The following is a 19819-nucleotide window of genomic DNA, read 5'->3' as shown; positions in this document are numbered from 1 at the left end:
TATTTGTAGGAAACCAAAACCCAGCTCAATAGCAAAATATCACACCGACCCTTTTAATAAAAGGTACCAATACTCAAATGATCATTAATAAATACACACATAACAAAAGTGAAAAAAGTAAAAGTAACTATGGTGAGATGAGGTTCTTCCAAAAAACTCTGTCTTGTCAAGCATTCTAGGAGCCTGAGCCAAAGAAACGCCGCCGCCACTTGCCACTTTGTTCGTCCCTCCACCCGCCCGCGGACACTTCCTCTGAACCGCCTTCACACGCGCTAGCTCCAGGCTTGCCTCCGGGGAAGGGTCCACGCGAGCCCTGGGGCTTGCCAGCGCCTCAATAAACAGACTGAAATGTCTGAGAGTGAACAGCTGTACAAGGCGGCTGACAGTAGTGAAGGTGCAGCGCCATGGTTCTTCCGGATGAAGAACAGTGTTGGCACTGACCGGCCGAGGAGGGCTGTGCCGGAGGCCGTCGCCGTGGTGTCCCTGCCCTGCAACAGAGACTGCGGGACACCGGCAGGTCTGGAAAGATACCCTGGAAAGCTTAGCAGTGCCGTAGAGGCTGGATACAACTCACAGGGCCTTACAGAAGCAAGTGTCACTAAGAACAAACAGCAACGAGTTATTTTCCTGAACCGTGGTTTTGGTAGAAAGGTAAGAAAACTAACTGTTTACTCCCTCACAAAAGCTTCCTCCTCTTGGCTCTGCCTGCCCTGAGCTCCCAACCTTCTTTGCCCCAGGGAATCGAATGGCTAGGGGAGCGCTGCCAGGGGCACCTGGGAACCACCAAGCGCCACCTTGGGGATGAGTTTAGTATTGAGGTTACTCGCTTTTAAACGATTTCACTCGCACAAACTTAAAGCTATAGTTGCAGCTCTAAAGGTGAACACCTACCCAATTCTTCTGTCCTTCTGTCAAATAAGAGGCAGAGAAACTACCGATGGGTAGTAATGTTTCCAGGGACCAGTTAAAGGAATGCATTGAAAGGAGACCCTGGAAACCATTTAGGAAGTTTAGCAAAGACCGAACACAGACTGCAGACGTTCTAGGAAATAAATGTCATTCTAATTCAGCCAGTGGCATAGCACTGACCCAATCCTAAAATTAGCAACTGTTATTCCTATAAATCTTACTACAATCTGATTGCAGTTAACTCTACCTCAGACTAAAATAAAACCATGAGTAGTGCTGCAGGTAAAAAACAAAGGGAGAGAGTCTAACACAGCCGGACCACTGAAACTTGGAGTGATACTGTTGGTGGGCCGCCGGGGAAGGAGAAAGTCTGCAGAGAAACCAGGTAATAGTGCCTTGAACATTTCCTCCCACTGGAGTTAGTCTCCCAGTTCTTTAAGTTATTCTCTTGACTGATAGAATAAAATATATCCAGATTCTGAATTTTTTGATATATCTGACGTCAGGCCATAGAATTCTTCAATAGCTTGGGCATCTATTTTCTGCAATAAAAGAGAAATAAAACAATGTATTTGTTTAACAGGATTATGGGGAGAAGGACAGAAAAACTAATGGAATGCACAAGAAAAATGTAAGAAACACTGTTGGCTATAAAATCACAATTGGGAACTTTCAATAGCAAATGGATAATCCCACAGACTTGGCAGAGAGACATGATTACATAAATTGTAAGTCTTTGGGGAAGAAAGCCACCTTTTAATCTATGAGCAGCCATATGTGGGCATTCTTTGAAGAAGCCAGGACGTGTCTTTCAAATGGTAAACGGGGTTTTGGGGGATAACCGTGATTATTTCATTCCTTTTGTTTTACCCTACTGGGCTAAACTAGACCATGTCTTCGAGTGTTGAATTCTCTCCAGCTAGTATTCCTTTACAGCAAAATCAACATATGGAGTACTTTGGTGTAATATAAAGATTTCCAGGTCCAGACTGAAAAAAATATTTAAAAAATAATAACCAATACAAGAAAAATTTCGTATAATGAGAGAATTTTAATAGAACTTCAAAGTTCATTATTTGGTCTGCACCTAAGAGGGCTTTAATCATGTTAGGAAACAGAACTCACATATAAATATGATTTATCGTGGCATAAGATCCCATGTCTGTGGTTGATCAGGGAACAAGAATACAGTATTGAGCCCATGATCGCACACACTGTCCCTTTCCATAGAGAGTAGGAAGCAGTAGAATTTAGTTTTGAGAGAAATGTAAGTTGTTTTAAAATCAGATTATGGGGAAAGGCCTATTTTAGAAAATGTCCACACCTACACATTCCCCAAAACACCATCCCCACCCTGCCCCTATTGTAGAATTCCCTGCATACCAACCTCTACAATGTCGTCATCAAACAAAAGCCAGAAGCCATGACTTTTCACAATAGTAATATAATGCCCACGATTAGGACCACTGGAAAAGAACAAAAAAAGGAAAGTGACCATGTTAACTAGCATTGACTTCTTTATAAAGCTCTAGGTCATTCCTTATAAGCTGTGATTCACTAGAAAGAAACTTGCATCAGGACAGAGCATTTGGCAGAAGTATGTCCACGTCCACATTTGTCTGACCAGGTTATGGAGGAAGGCCAGGTGCCGGCATTCTCCCGAGCACAAGGGAATGCCAAGGTGAAAGAAACATCTGTCTTCTAAGGGCTCACAATCCAGTGGGGAAAACAAGACATTCAAATTCAACAACTATTACCAAATAATCACAGTATACTTACTATGTGCCAGATGCTATTCTGGCTGTCAGGGGGAAAAGCAGTGAATAAAACCAAGTCCCACTTTGGGGAGATGGGGATTAAATAGGCAATAAACAAACTAAAATGAAAATATATTTCCAGTGGTGATAACTGCCATAAAGAAGAGAGCAGAGTAACAGCATAGTGAATGTAGGGGAAGGTATTATTTGGTATAAAGTGATGAAAGGATGCCTCTCTGATAACATGCGATTTGAGCAGAAGGAAATCTCCCCGAAGGAAATGACTCGGGGGACAAGCCCTGGGACTCTTTGATGGAAGTTTCAGGAACAGATAGGAACAAGTCCAAAGGTCTTGGGGGTATAGTTCTTGCTGTGTTCACAGAACAGCAAGCAGGCTGGAGCCTAGTGAGCCAGAGGAGGGTGGTGAGGAGGAGGCCAGGGAGAGAATGGGTGTCATGGTTAAGACTGAGGACTTTGCTGTGAGTGAGCCAGGAAGACACTGGGAAATTCTGAGTACAAGGATCTGATAGAAAAGTGTTATTAAACCACAATGTATAGCAAAAAGCACTAAAATAAAAAGGTATATATTACACAATAAGGAGAGTAGTAGAAAAGAATAACTAAACAGCTATTATGTAGTTAGTTGCACAAATGAGAAGATTTTACTTGTAAATTTAGAGTTTTGTTTTGTTTTTTCAATGCACCATTGAAGCGGAAAGGCTAGATTTCCCTTTGTTTGCTTTCTTTCAATACAAGATGACCCACATGATCTGCTCCTGCCTTTCTCCAACCCCAACCAGTCACTCATTCCTCATTCCTCTGAGCTCCAGCCCACTGGCCTCTTCTGTTTTCACAAACACCACCCTACGCACACTGGGCCTTTGCACTTGGTGTAACTGCCTGAAATGATCCTCCCCCAATATTTGCATTCTTGGCCCCTGTTATTCCTGAAGCCTCAGCTAAAATGTCACCTTGATGGATAAATCGTTGCCAATCGCCTCCCCTGAAGAGGTACCTCCCCTTGCTCTCTCTCATTGCCCTCTTCATTCCTCAGAGCATGAAACAAAATCATAAATTATTGTGCCGTTTGTTTTTGGTTGTGGCAGGCTTCTGTGTTCACTTGGTTATTACCTTTCCCACCAGGTCCCTGGCTTCAGGAGGGCAGGGCCTCGTGTCTCATTCACCGCTGTACATTCAGATCCTGACCCAGAACCCAGGAAACAGGGGTTCAAAAAATATTTGCAGTAGAAATCAGTGCACCCACTGCAAATGTGGGCCAGGAGATCCTGGTATGAGGGAAAGGGCTTAGCTCCCTAGTTTCAGAGCTTTCCAGGTGCCCCCAGCCAGCCTGGCTCCGTGACCGGAATAATCGTACCTCCAGTGCGGAAGAATTTAAAGAATCCCAGTGAGCGGCATGCATGACTGGCACCAAATCGTCCCAGCTGCCAGGGCTGCTCTGACCTTGTAACCCCATGACAGAGGCTGACTGTTCCAGAACCCAACCTCTCGCTTGCCCCACCTCCCCATTTCCTAAATGGGTCTCTGCCTTGTCCTCACCAGTGTTCCCAGGGATTACAGCTGTCATACACAGTGATCCATACTGAAAACCCACTCATACCCTATAAACGTGAGTGCTTCTGTTTCCCCACCAGCTGTCCACAAGCCCGCCTCAGCCACAATGCCCTCCAGGTACCAGGCTCTACAACCCCAAAACTTCCTCCTCCTGACTGCGGCCAGGGTCCCACCAGTGGTCCTGGCTAGCTTGCAGATCACTGGACCCCTGGATTCTTTAAAAGAATAACTGCTAGAACTGTTCCTCAGGGACAACACAAATCTGGCGTATAACTGGCTGATAAAGATGACTTACTGAGAACATAAAATACCCAGTGACTTAAAAGTTAATACACACAGGACGAAATGGTGACCGTGAAGTCACTGTTTCTGATACCATCCACCCCAGCACAGGGTTACAGGTACATCAGTCCGTTCCTCCACGTGACACTGTGCACCCTCTTGGTAATGGTCTGTTCACTACAACCCAATCCAGGCAGATGGAGAGGAAAAGACACCAGCATGTCCCAAGCTAAATCCTGCGAGGGCAGGACCACACTGTGCCCACCCCAGGAGGAGAACAAACCCGACCCCGGCTGAGCAAAGGATAACAAGAGGTGGTCCTCCACAGACTTGTCCAGGCTTAGACATTTCCACATTATGGAACAAAAAGTATTTGATCAAAGAACTCTGAATCACCTTGCTCTTCCATATCTAGGGGCCTTCTCTCAGACTCTCTCTTCTTTTGAATTATGTATTTCTTAGAGAATGTTGGGGAAAGACTGAAAAGTACATAAAGAATTTTTTAAGAGTATATTTTCAATCATTCAAAATGCCAAGAAATTATTAACTCTGATCTACTGCTTCCAGTCTTTATTCATACATCTTAAGTATTTCTGAAATTCCATCAGATGTAACCTGGCTTTTTAAAAATTAAAATCATAGCATAAGCATTTATGCATCCATGTTATTTCAAACTCCTCTTAAGCATCATTTAAAACCAATGGAGATTATTATTTCCTTTATGACAGAACATTTAGATAATCTTATTATAATACATATAGTTTGTCATTTTATTTTATGTGTGTATGTAGGTATGTTTATATTTATTTCGAGATAATATATAAACAAGAACTTAAAAGAGATTCCCAAGAGTCCCATTACTACTGAGTCTCAGCCCAGGAAAGGCCAGCTGGATCTATTTCGGCCCAGGATGACCCTCAGACTTCTCACATGCAGCCCACCTGCCCTTACCTGCCACAGTGAACCACCACAGCGACCAGGTCATACATGCGGTCCAGGTTCACTGCGTCACTGGAGGTGTTGAAAAGCCGCAGTTCCAGAGGGAAGACCACCCGGTAAGACAGCTTGGTGTACCTGTGGAGCTGTTCCATGTACTTGAACCGCTTCAGGTGCAGGGCCAAGATCATGGGCAGCTTTTTGACTCTCATCCTAAGAAACGTGAAATAGAAAATCAGTTGTATCTGACCCATTAGGGGAATAGAATCCACTGTTGCCTGCACAAAGAGAAAGCAGGAGGGGCCTAACCAACTGCAAATAAACCACTCACAAGAATAAAAGTAGGCTCTCTTATTTAGAGCTGACTTATCCTCGGCTAACTGCAGCCCAGTCAAGGACAGAAAAATGCAACAGTGGGTGCAGTGGGTGTCTGTTTGGTCAAAGGAGACATTCCAGAATTTCTGTACCAATAAATATAGGATGTGCAACTGCTCTCTGTCATTGCCTTCAGCCTCGCAAGGAGGAACAGGGTTTGGACAATCCCCCCCTGGCCCCTCCCTGAGATAAAGGAGAGGAGCCGTGACAGCTTTAGGGAAAAGGAAGTTGGGGCAAGGACAAGCAGAAGGGTGTGGTCCGGCCTTCCAGGTTCCGAGGACCAGCGGGGATGTGCCGACACTGCAAACCCCCCGCATCAGGATAGAAGCCATGGTAGGCTCCCTTTCACTCCTTCTGTGCACTTAGGCAAGCGATTGCCCCTCTCTGGCTCTCAATTTCCTCATTCATAAAACACCGGGGTTGGCTCTGGGCTCCATTTCCCGAACTGGGCTCGTTAGGGCACTGGAGATGCTAAGAGATGTGGGATTTCCGTGGCCGAGTTTGGACAAGGCTCCTTTCTGCTTTGAAGCTCCTCCCTGAAGGACAGGGACTGTTCTCTTTGGCTTGATGCAGCATTTCTCAAACTTACATAAACACAGAAAGATTTTTTCACTAAGTGACCATTCATAGTCCTCAATAAAAAGTCACAAGACAACAAGTTGATATAGTCAACACTACTGGAATAGGCAATCTTCCAGTTACCTTTCAGGACCCCAGTTTATGAATGCCCAGAACCATTATAAATTCTGCTCTGCCTGGGCACATTTCAATGCACGTTATTTGAAAAGGACAAATTTTAAAAGAATGTTATTCAGGAATCTATTAAGGGAAGACCTTTTTCGTAACAATAACCAAAATAACATCAGCAGAAACATGAATTATGAGGTGCCCCATATTTTATAAAAACACATGACATTTTAATGCGTAAGACCCCCAGGGCTGAACAGAAAACACCTTCACACCACATAGGAAGACCCGGGCTGACTTAGGTTACACAGATGGGAGCAGAGGTGAGCTCCCCTGACTACTAATGAGAGGTAACTACCTACCACCTCCAATCCACTCCACCTGCCACAATGACTAACCTGTAAGTTTAGATGCAGCAAGAAAAGATGTGCATGTTAGAGAAGGGCTGGGAGGCTGGGCAGAGAAATTATTTCATCCTCAGCTATAGACCCCTGCGGGTTTACATGGCGGTAATGAGCATCTATGAGTTACTGTGAATATTCCACAACCACGAGCAGAGTAAATTTAACTCACAGTAAGGCTTTGCAGGATAATTAAAATGTCAAGTTTCTTTGCTTCCAGGGGAAAATAAAAGGGAATCACTGGTTATCGCAGATTGTCCAAGAGCTGTAACTGGCTGCTTGGTACCGGTAAAAAGATGGGCGACCTTGGGTCCTACACCAGTTCAGAACATGATAACTTTCTTATCACCTATCCATATAACTGATATGTTATTGATTTCCTCATGATTCCTTATTAAATAATTAATTTTTTAACCTCTTATAAACAATAAGTTCCAATGCTTAGGCAATACTATGATGTCATTGGGTGACAACTGTGTGTTATGTACTATGGTAAGTCCTTTTTATAATTCCCCTTTAACCTCAAGAGGACAGTGATTATGTCTGATTACCACTTGTTTACCCAGCACAATATCAGGAACATAGTAGCACTCAGTAAATATTTGTTGAATGAATGCATGAATGAACAACTGAGCAAATAATCAGATGAACGGACAACTCTCCAAGGGAGGCAGGCATTCTTATCCGAGTTTTCACCAGCGAGGAAGGTAAGCGACTTCTCCAAAACTACTTGGCTATGAGCCCATGGAACTTGGCTTCAAACCCAGATCCGCCAGCTCCACAGGCAGGTTGCTTCTCAGAACACAAAGCCACCCTCTTGAGCGAAATCCTCTACGCACCTTTTCTGGGCCTCCTGTTTGCTGCAGCACGTTTCACAATAATATTTCTGTTCACTACACAGTGTTTCTGTGTTGCTGAAGTCTCTGCAGAGAAAAATATTTACAACTTAAAAAGACGTCCAAGTTGTGCTTGGTATACTGTGTTTTAAACCCTCTATGACCTGCAGGGTAATTTTTAAGTGAGTGTGGGGAAAGAAGAAATGAGAAATATTCCTTCTCACAAGTAGGTATTCTGACGCCATTAAAGCGTGTCTACTGGACTGGACTATGATTTCACCAGGAGAGATTTCCAAGTACCGCCTTACTTAATGGGATACAGATAGATGTTCCCAACTGAGTCAGAAAAACTCCAGGTTTAACAGAGAAAACCTGCCAATTGGAGACATAAATTATAACAGAAAAACCCTAACTATAGTAAAAGTCCACTGTAAAGTTGAGTCCAAAAGAGTCAATCACATAAAATACAAGGTGGCCTTACTGTATGGTTCACGAAAAAGTATGTCTCAGATGGTCTATATTTTCCAAGAGCACGAAAGTGAAGATAATGAAATCTAAACCATATACAATTGCCCTTATATCGAACTGAGAAAGTCCCAAATGGTCAGATGACAGCTTCCTCCCAGCCCCCAGGTCCCACCTCCCACACCCTGAACATGAATTTTTGCCGGCCTCCTTTTGAGAATGAATACCATTGTGCTGTTATATCTGTATTTGACTTATCACCTACTTAATAGTTTTCATTTTTTTAATGTCATGGATTTTCATTCTTTTCTGGTCATTGAGAGTCTATTTAACTTTTCTTTGGTACCACTCAAAGGCTGAGAAGAATATCCAGAATATAACAGCACCCCCGGTCTTGAAAAGGTCCGTGACATTTCCTTATATACAGGGAGCGTCCTAGCACCAGGATCACATTTTATTAAATTGAAGAACTCAACCACTTGCACAGAACTTACCAAAAGGAAACACAGATTGTTTGTTCATTAACTCCCAGATGTTTGGCAACAGTACTTGGGACTGGGTGCTGGGGACTCGCAGGGAGCACAGTACCTGCCCTCGCACAGCTCAGTCTACCAGAGACATAGGCGAGGGAGCCGCTTACAGCATGTGGTGCTCAGGGCAGGTTAAACACAGACCACTCCACACAACTGGTCCCCCTGCTGGAAACCCTCCAACGGTGCAATACACTTGTGGATAAAATCCAAATTCCTTGCCTTGGTGGACAGGCCAGCCATCTTCAGACCCCTGACTGCCCTTCTGACCTCATCCCCTACCCTGGCCCTGCTTCATTCTGCTCCAGCCACATATGCCAGCCTTCCCCTGTAGCTCACGATCAACATGCTCCCTGCCTCTGGGCACTTGCAGGTGCTGTTTTCTCAGAACTGATAGCTCCTTTCCAGATGTTTCCATGCTGGCTTCACTCATTCAGAGTTCAGAGTAAACAGCACCTCTTGCGAGAAGACTTCCTTGTCTGCTCTCTCCAAAGCCACCCTGTCCCTCTCCTGTTGCTGCTGTTTTCTTCCGAGCACTCACCGGTCTCTGAAGCCATCCTTCTATTCACTGGCTACTTGCCTGCCTCTACGTGGGCAGTGACCCCGTCTGCTGCAGCCCCAGCACCAAGAACAGGCCCAACGCATCACAGCACTCAATAATATGTGCGGGCTGAACGGATGAATGAAGACAGAGGCGTGTGTATAGAGTCCAGGGGAAAGCACAGGGGAAGGAGAAATGAACTTGAACTGGGGTAATTCAGGACGTTTCCCAAGGGCAACACCTGAGCCAGGTTCTCAGAGAGGGAAAGCGTGCAGGGTGGACAGGCGCAGACGGAGGGAAGGCTGCAGCAGAGGCATGGAGGGGAGGCACGGGGCACGCTTCACAGGAGCTGGTGTGGACCGTGTGGCTCCAGACTCCCGCTAACCAGCCTCAGAAAGGAAAAGATGTAATCAGACAGTGCTTTTTAAAACACCACTTCTGGCAGCACGGTGGAGGAAGAATTGGAGGGGCTCAAAAGACAAGGAAACAATCTAGAAGGTAATTATATTCAATCCTCGGATTTCAAGTGCTTGGTGCATAATACAGTCTCAAGTTCAGGTAAATGAATACGGGTGACTCTTTGGTGAAGTAACTGATGTGAACGCATTTCTTGGCTGGAACAGAATTACTGTGCAGAATGAGGTGGAGGCTGGGATGAGGGACAGGTGAGTATGGGTGATGGTGGAGATTCACACCCTTGGTACATCCACCACGGCCCTCACCTCTTTATTCTGCTAGAGAACCGGAATAACCAAGGCAAGCAGAACAATGAGCAGGAATCAACACTTTCTACTTACTCTCATTTCTCAAAGACAGTTTTTTGAAGTATTTATAGACCCAGCTAGGTAGAAATATGGCAGAAGTTAGTACCTGACTTAAGAGCCCAATTTACAAATAACCACCTTCCTGCCCAGCCCCAGCTGCCTTAAAGCTTGATGCCCTGAGAGCCAGGGTGGTGCTTTGAGGGGTCTGTGAGTTGAGAAGTGGAAAAGAAGGCTGAGCTAGGAAAGGGGGGTGACCCCAGCCGGAAACCTGGAGGCAGACCTCTGTCAGCTGCTATGGTATGACTGTTGGAACAAAAGCAGACAACAAAGGTTGAGGAAACTTTTCAATAAGAAAGTTAACGGGAAAGGAGAGAGTAGAGACGCCTTTCCAACGCTTAGGATAAATTACTAAAGCAAAGGAGAGGTTAGTGGAAAAGCACAAAATTCTTGTCTTTCTTTCAAAAGAGTCATAGTGGTGATAAAGCACTTTTTAAAAATACATTTTGGGAACAAATCTAATATAAAATGCACACTTTTATAAAGAAAGGAAACTATAAAACCTCATGGAAATATATACAAGAAAACTTGAAAAAATGGAGAAAGATTATGTTCATGGATGGGAAGGTTATGTACTATAAAGACAGCTATCACATCCAAGTTAATGTCTATATTTGATACATTTTTAAATTAAAATCTTAACTTTTCCAGTCAACACAATAGTTCAAAAACTAATTTAAAAAATTTCTCAAGCAATGCTTCCTGACCCACACAGAAAGTGATCTACACAGAAAGGGGCTCCAGTAAACCAATGTCACTGCTCCTATGGCTCTGCCCAGCCTCTAAGGAGCTGAAGGGATCAATGCACACCTGCAGCCCACTTTCCATGGCACACTGGTTGGCAAGCTTTGTTCTAGAATCTACAGCAGTGGTTCTCCTAGCTGCCTGTTAGAATCACCTAGGGAACTTTAACAACAACCTCAATCTCCATCGCCCACCCCACTCCCATCAATTACATCACAATCTCTTCAGGTAGAACCCAGGCATTCTTGTTCTTAAAGCTTTACCAGGTGTCAGGGCTGAGAGCCACCATTCTTAATGCTCTGCCAACCTTGCCAAAATGCAGATTCTGCCTCATCCCTTCATCCATTCTTGGGGGAGACCTGAGATGCTGCAGTTCTAATGGGATGCCAGGTGGTATCAATGGTGCTAGTCCATGAGCCCCGATTTGAGTGGCAAAGGTCTAGACCTGCGGTTCCTAAACTTTGCTGGTATCAGACTCACCCAGGAAATTAATTAAAAACAGAGGCCCGGGATCACTGAAGTTGGATAACGTCAGGGCCTCGATTTTTCCCAACCTCCCCCGTGATTCTGACATGTACCAAATTTCGAAACCCATGGACTAGAATATCAAAAAAGATTTTAAAAGAAATCCACGGGTAAGACTTATGTGTCAGATATTAGAAAATACCATGTAACAACAACCGAAACTGACACACAGGTCAGGAGAACTAATAGGTAAGCGTGTGGCAATGGAGACGTGGTGGGGTGTACATGAACTCTGTATATAAAAGATGTTCTGCAAAATAAGTAGAAAAGGGATTTTTTAAAAATAAGATTAATTTTTAAAAATAGAGTTCTGGGAGAATTAAAAGGCTACTTTCCTCCTAATACTGGCACTGAGAGGAGAATTTTAAATGAGAAGACAGAGAAGAGGCCGGTGGCTTCAGGGGGCAGCTCCTGGAGGGACTAAGGCAAGTGTCTGTGAAGGAGCCACAGGGGAGGGACAGCACTAAAGTCAAAAACCAAAAACACCAAAAAGGCCATGCAAGTGAGATAAACTTCCCGTATTTTTGCCTGATGCCATTCCTTAACTTTTCAAAAGAAAAGAGAAGCTTACTCAGTATCTTCCTCTGATCAAGATGGCTCATCTTGCCTAAGAAACAATACTGAGATTTAAAATGTCAGAATTATGGCTCAGCGACAACATGGATCCTGAATTCTGAATTTCACTGTATTTTATATCATCATTTTTCTGGGACAGAAGTTCACTAAACACACATTGTAACTGATCACCGAAAACCATTTTGGAAGGAGGTGACAGAAATTTGACATTTAAATCCCACGATTTTAGCTTGACTTTTAAACCTTTTTTCATCATCAACTGAAAGATAAAAATATCACATCAAGAAGAGCTAGGCAGACATGATGTTACAGAAGAAACTTCAGAATTCTGATTTTAAAACAAACCTTCAAGAACACAAACCAAATTAAACCATAAAAAGAGTCAAAAAAAGATCACAATCATTCTTCATCTTTTGTCTCAGACAGCAAAAGATAACAGAGCAGCTGCATCATTTATGCCCTGGGCCTCCCTCCCGCACACCCTTCTCTTGGGAGAGGCTGGAAGGCTGCCGCGCCCCTCACAGAAGGCTCCATGATGAATGGCAACTCCTGGCAGGCTCCTCTCTCTGTGGGCAGGTTGAGATGCTAGGTGTGTGTGAGGGCAGGGAGATGTAAGCCAGGCAAGGTCTAGTTTAAGGATGGTATAAAATGAGGATGGGGCAGGTACTGCCGGACCGCCAGCCTGGACAGTCCCATCAGATGAGCATCCCACACTATTTAAAAGGGATTCGGAAACTATTTCATATTTGCCCACCTCAGCTTTCTAGTCTCCAAACGCTTCTAGCCTGCTTTGCTCAGGTATGCGTGGCCAATAGGTACATTTTTCCAGTGGAAAAAAAAAAAAAAAGAAACTGTTAAAATCTGGATTACAGTTCTTTATAACAAGGCTCCCAAAGGTTGAGATTGTAACTAGCCATTAATGCTTTACCTGGTTGGCCTCATAGCTAAGGCCACTGGCATCTGCCCTCTGGAATAGCCCAGATAATGCTTAGAAGGGAGGGGAAGGAGTCAACCTCCCTAATTCTAAAGTCTTCCTAACTCCCCTTCTCCAAGAAGGGGTAATGACAAATACCTTTCCTCCTGGCCCCTCACCTGCGACTAATGTTGGAACAATAGTTTCTATTCCCTGAGATCACAAAACCTTGGGGAAATCAAAAATGCCTTCTTTTCACAGGAAAAATTAGGAACCCCCACCATAAACAGAATCATTCAGAAGAAAAAGAGGCCACCCTGGCCTATGAAACACTTTGTAAATGAGATAACAAACTTGTCCTAGACCCCTGGACTCAAGGCACTTGGAGACAAGGACTGATGTGCCAAACCAACAGGAAGTGCTGAGGTAATTATCAGCCTATCAGCGCCATGTTGAGGCACAGGGTTGGGGGGTCAGACTTCTGGGAAATAGGAGAGCAATCCACCCCCAGCTCACACGATCCATTAACACCGAGACAAACCAAGCTCCTCTGCACTGGAGCTGGTGCCTTCGCCCTGAAAGATGGCTTTCTTACAGTTAACCGCCACCGCAAGTCCCTTTAATCTACATCTTCTAAAAATGTTCCAAGTCACCTACACACCTGAAGGAACACTTCTGTCTCTCTGCTCCTCTGATGAAAACCAACAGTGCCTTGTTAGGACCCTATAAAGGGTCTCTGAGCTGCAGTACCCTATACAATGGAAGACCCTCCTGACCCCTTGGGCTACCCTGGCACCCTCACTCTTTAGACCTGTTTGATTTCCTTCAAAGCACCAATCACTGTCTGTGAACCCCACGGGAATGTAAGTGCTACGAGATGCGTATCTGGTGCTCAGTCCTCTGTTTCCAGTGTCCAGAACAGGGCCAGGCTAATTATAAGCACTCACAACCTCTTGTTGAAAAGAGGGGAGGGGAAAAAGAAACCATGCCTTTATGTCAACTGTGAGCACAATTAATATATGCAATATCTACAGTTATCCTGGGCATGTATTGTTCTTACACTCTGCGCTCCTTATCTCCTGGCAACCCTCATGAGGAGAAAATAATCCTCCCCATGGACGATCTCCATACAATGCTAGAAGTTTGAGGAAAAGGCAATTTCCTCGTTGGTTCTGAGCTCAAAAGTGCATGATAGACTAGATCACCTTAGGAAAAGAAAGGAATGGCAAGCATCTATAGCATTTAATCACCTAATTGTGTAATTATGTGTGTATGTGTGCATGTGTGAGAAAGAGAAAGAGAGAGGAAAGCCTCTTTAATACATCTGTAGTCAAAATTAAAAACTTATTTTTAAACTAATGGCTTCCACTTGATCCTCTCTCTTCTCAGCAGGACTCCTCTCCAGACCACATATACTTATTTTTAATCTTTCTTGGAAAAGAAGGAATAGAAAATAAGATTATATTGATTTAACAGAAAGGAAAACTATTTCCTGAAGAAATACAGGCTATTTTTCCCCCACTTATTTACTAGCCTGATCAAAAGCTCAGACCACAGTCAAAATTCATAAGGTTACCTTAGACAGTGGGTAATAGATGTATTCTGCTCCACATCAACAGAAAGATCAAGAAAATCTTCATCTTTGCTACTAACCTGAAGCAAAAAAAAAAAAAAAAAAAAAAAAAAAAGAGAAAAACGTATTAGGCACAAAATAATCCACAGACCTAGTACCTTGAACACTTTACAGGTACCCAACAACCATAATTGCAGTAAAAGTTGTGTGTGGCTTTGTAAATTCACTGGTGATCAGAGTTACCTTGAAAACAACCCAATCTACAGAAAATCCCAAATTTTCAATTTAATCATATCTCTATCCCAGCTTTGAGTCAAAACTTTTAATAATTAAAATTCAAACCAGATTTCTATTCCTCTCCTGTTATTTCCCCCACTGTTCCAAAGTGGGAAGTGTCAGGCAGATATCCATATATACAACTCATACTGGTGGAGTGATAAAAATGAAGATGGAAAGTGGACAAGAGACTTGGAAAACATACTACTCAGGTGATCACGCCTTCATTAAGTTGTCTGCCATTCCCTTGAAATTGCTCCCTTCCTCCTGTGCCTGGTCGTTCAAACTGCATGAGGGGCCACGGACCCTAATGTGCCATGGGCTGGAGAGTCCCACTAGCTGCACAGGCAGCTGTTCTTTAACCTGTGCTGTCTGTGACAACAAGTGGCCCGGAGCTGGCCCGGAGCTTGGCTCACACAGGCCCACTGTGCTGTGGTCTCCTCTCAGCCAAGCTTGTCACTGCCCAGGCTACTTCTCAGCCTTCCACAGCTCACGCGACACCCATTCTGGGTTTCCTCCTTATTGAAGCTCACCAGGAAGTGTTTATACTCCAGCAGTTCACCAGCAAGCCTAGCATTTTATTGTCTCAGAGTGGGAGGGATGAATTATTCCTGCAGCAACCTTGAGGTGCTCAGTCAGTTGGCAACAAAAGGAAAATAATACTCTCCTTTAAGTGTGAAAATTACCCTGTGACCCAATATTGCACTGCTAGGAAATTATCTAAAGAAATATCCAGAGATATAAATACAATCTTTTATACTTGAATAAATATACACAAAGCTGTGTATTGAGACAGACTGTCCAGCTTCATATCCTATCTCTGACCCTTATAAAATGGAAGACTTAGGCCCGGTTACTTAGCCTTTCTGTACCTCAGTTTCCTCATCTATAAAGTGAGGACAGTAAGAGTATATATTTCATAAGGCTGTTTTAGGGATAACATAAATAATACATGTAAAGTGCTTTAAGAAGTATGCACTCAACAAATCATGGAAGGGTAGAAAACTTTAAATGGCCTGAAGTGGTCAAAAGTTGGAAACAGTTTACTACATCATATTAAATGAAAGAGTTGGCTATATAATTATATAAATTAATTCCAATTTTGTATAAAAAATACCTATATACAGGGCTGTGCAAAAGTAGGTTTACGACTATGAGCGTGCAAAATAGAGTTTGTTCTTGTATTATTCTTTATTAATTATTGTATTATTTTCCATATGAACAACAGTAAGCCTACTCTTGCCCACCCCTGTATATTTACACACACACACCCTTATCTCTATCAATTATCCTAATTTAGTTTTTTATGGCACTTATTAATGTTGTGGTACCATGCCTGAAAGGCCCCAAATCTTCACCATTGCCTATACTAGCTTTTTTGCCATATGGCTTCACAGATTTCACAAAGATGTCTGTTTCCCCACCCTTGATTCTGAGTTCAGCCATGTGACTTGCTCTGGCCAGCGGAATGTTAGAAGGCATGTTATAAGCAGGAGCTTGAACAAGCACTTGTGGAATGGCTCTCTTGCTCTTCTGTCATCAATGGGAAGGACTGGCCCAGGCTAGCCCATGGCGCCCAGGAAGAAGACAAGAGGCCCACCAAGCAGAGTTGTTCTCACGGAGGTACCCAGCCCAGCCCAGCCCAGAGCCAAGCCCCAGCTGGCCTGCAGACACACAAATAAGCCGGAGAAATACAAACACACAAGTTCAGGCAAGTCCATAGTTGCATGAATTATAATAAATCATAGTAGATTTATATCTCAGACTTTTTTTTGGGGGGGGGGGACTATAACAAAGCAAGAGACAACCAGTACAACCACAGCAGGTCCTTGAATTATGTTTTGTTCAACATCATTTCATTCTAACATTGATGAGATGCCACAGGAGCCTAACTCTGGCTTCTATAAATTAGCCTATGGGAAAACTGGTTTCATTATACATTGTGCCGCTTAAAGTCACAGAGCCTACAGATGATGTTGAATGAGAGCTTACTGTATCTAACATTATAAATATTTTATTTTTAGTTGTTTATTGTCTGTTTCCCTCATACTAAAATGAAAGTTACAAAAGACTGGCTTCAATAATGAATAACATCCTGGCATTCCAACTCTCCTCCAGAAAACTTTAAACTCAGATAATTTTGAATTAAATGACGCTACCTGAAGGCTTTGGAGAGTGAACACAAACAGGCAGGTGGGAGTCCACCTTGGAGGAGGAGAGTTCATGCTTTCACAGCCTTGAGCTGGGGTCTGTGTCGGGGAATGCAGTCTTTCTGGGCTAGGAGAGAGAAAACTGAATCTGGGAAACCAAGCCCACTGAAAAGAAAGGAAAAATCAAAGAGGGCTCCTCACCGCTGCCTGCCTGCCACAGGCCTGGCGCACACACTCAGAGGACAACCACAGCAGCTCGGCTACAGACAAAAGGCCCGATCTGATTCAAGCTGCTGCCCATGAGATGGAGTTTGTAGCTTGAGTCCAACCAAGGTAACTGCCTGCTAAACTAAAGAAACTCAATACTCACTGAAGACAAATAATAGAACTCAGAGTTTTAAACATAACATTCTCAATATCCTAGATACAACCCAAACTTACAATATGTGAAGAACCAGGGAAATGGAAGACATGTTTAAAATAAAACAACTGAGGCCAGTCCTGGGATGACCCAGATGTTCTCACTGGCAAACAAGGATTTTAAAGAAGCTAGTATAACTATTTTTAATAAAGTAAAATATATTTACAATGAATCAAAAAAGAAGTCTCAGCAGAGAAACAGAAACAATATTTAAAAAAGAGAATCAAAAGGAAATTCCAAAAATAAAAAATTAATACATGGGACGGAGTTAATATCAAACTGAAGATGACAGAGGAAAGAGCAAGTGGACTTGAAAACACATCAACAGAAATTACCCGATGAGAAGAATAAAGGAAAAAACTTAAATAAAAATTAACAGATACTCAGAGATCTGTTAGATAATATTATACATGTAATTAAGAGTCCCAGAAGGAAAGGAGACAGATTAGGGAAGAAAATGGTTGAATATCTCCTAAATTTGGTGGAAGACATACAGTTACAGATTTCAAGATACTCAACAAACACCAAGTAGGATAAATACAAAGAGGGCCAGCCAAGGCACATCATAGTTAAACAGTTGAAAGTTGAAAGTAAAAAGCAAATCTTAAAGACATCTAGAGAAAAATAATACATTACAAGAGAATGATTCAGTTGAAAGCTGAGCTCTCATCAGAGATCACGGAGGCCAGAAGACAGCTGAACCACTTCTTTAATGTACTAAAAGAAAAAACTATCAATGCAGAATTGTTATATCCCAGGAATATATTCTTCAAGAATGAAAGCAAAACAAAGAGAATTCATTATTAACAGAACTGCATTACAGGGAAGGCTAAAGGAAGTTCTGTAAGCCAAAGTGAAATGATACCAGGGAGAAATCCAGATTCTCAAGGAAGACTGAAGAGCACCAAGAATGGAAATTATGACATTGTTCTGTGGGGTTTATAATATATGTAAAAGTAATACATATAAGAGCCATAGCATAAAGGAAAGAAGAAACATACACCTAAATAATAATAAGCTTTCTATGTTTTAGGTGAAATAGTAATATTATTAACTGTAAGTGCACTGTAAAAAGTGAAGCATGTATATTGTACTCTCTAGAGCAACCACTAAAAAATAACATATATATGCAAATAATATATTTTAAAAGGTAGAGAAGGAAAAACACAACAACAAAAATAGAAGGGGAGGGCAGTAGGGGAGATGAAGGAGGATATGGGGGGATAAACGGTGATGGATGGAGATTTGACTTGGGGAAGTGAACACAAAATACAATGTACAGATGATGGGCTGTGGAACTGTGCACCTAAAACCTGTATAATTTTGTTAACCAGTGTCACCCCAATATTCAATAAAAAGAAGAAAAAAACAACACATCGGGGGAATAAATAGAAAACAAATTAAAAAATGGAGCTCCAAACCCAACCACAGCAATAATTATATTAAACATGCATACAATAAACATTAGAACTAAGACAGAAAATGCAGAATGGGTTTTTAGTTCTGGAAGAGCAGCATCTGAACTAAACAGAAGACAGAAATCTGGACTTCCGGCCAAGATGGAGGCTTAGACGGACACGCTCGGTCTCCCTCTACAACTAGAGAGGAATACAACTACTTCAAAACAAAAGATAACTAGAAATTCCAGAAAATAAAACTACACAGAAGCCCAACGTACAAAGTTATAAACCAGCGGCGCCCTTTGGGCAGGTAAGAGCGAAAGGGGGCGGAGCTGTTAGCGGTAGCACCAGGGACAGCGGCAGGGAGGACAGTCCCGGCTGCAGTTGAACTCCGGCAGCTTGCGACCCCAACACTGGGAAAAGCAGCCACCACATCACCTTGAACGGTGGGGCCCAGAGGGCGGGAGGACGGATCCCAGTCTCCTAGCGGAATAACTGCAGGAATCCATCTTGGACCCCCACCCTCATACAAAGCGCCACAGCGCTTCGAAATAGGTTGCGGATAGCCACTGGTCGCTGGGCAGTGACAACAAACTGAGACAGCGTGGCGAAAAAGGTTGCGGATCCTGGCCGGTCGCTGGGTTGTGACGAGTACACAGGCACTGCCCCCTTTAGCCGGCTCAAGAAAACAACGCATCTGTCAAAATGAGGCAGACAACTATAGAAATCCCGGTGGCGCAGCTCACCAGGCAACAGATGAAGAACCTGACAGATGAACAAATAAGAAACCTGTCAGAGGCTCAGTTCAGGGCCACTGTTATCAGGTGGCTTACAGAATTAACAAAAGATCTGGAAAAAGATGAGAAAGAATTGAAAAACACTCATACTGAAAGGAACAAAACCTCATACGAGACAGATGGTGAGAAAATAAAATCCAGAGTTCAAATCAACAAACCAGAACATAGAGAAGGAACAAACAGTCAACCAGTGCAGAGAGAGGAAACGGGAAGCAAGGAAAATGATGAGAGGATCAGAAACCTCTGGGACAGCTATAAGAGATCGAATATACGGATTATCGGATTGCCGGAGGGCAAAGAAGAAGAACTAGAAATTGAAAAATTAAGTGAAA

At 43.1% G+C, this 19819-nt stretch overlaps 1 protein-coding gene across 2 annotated transcripts in view; it reads right to left on the bottom strand.

Annotated features, from left to right (window-relative positions):
• Nucleotides 1–668: 668 nt before the first annotated feature.
• The window catches only part of USP46 (ubiquitin specific peptidase 46), a 56223-nt gene continuing 37072 nt past the window's right edge, over nt 669–19819 (bottom strand). For both annotated transcript variants that reach the window (XM_090266892.1, XM_090266893.1), the window contains exons 5-9: nt 14447–14523; nt 7759–7842; nt 5472–5669; nt 2297–2375; nt 669–1451 (exon numbers count right to left, since the gene is read on the bottom strand). In XM_090266892.1, coding sequence (XP_090123018.1) covers nt 1350–1451; nt 2297–2375; nt 5472–5669; nt 7759–7842; nt 14447–14523 — 540 coding nt within the window. In that variant the 3' untranslated portion in view covers nt 669–1349. The remainder of the gene's footprint in view (nt 1452–2296; nt 2376–5471; nt 5670–7758; nt 7843–14446; nt 14524–19819) is intronic.

This window comes from Furipterus horrens, unplaced genomic scaffold (genome assembly GCF_987537825.1).
Source record: "Furipterus horrens unplaced genomic scaffold, mFurHor1.1.pri manual_scaffold_2, whole genome shotgun sequence".
Lineage (NCBI taxonomy): Eukaryota > Metazoa > Chordata > Mammalia > Chiroptera > Furipteridae > Furipterus > Furipterus horrens.
Note: the sequence above shows the minus strand (reverse complement) of the source record. Positions and strands in the feature narration are given on the sequence as shown.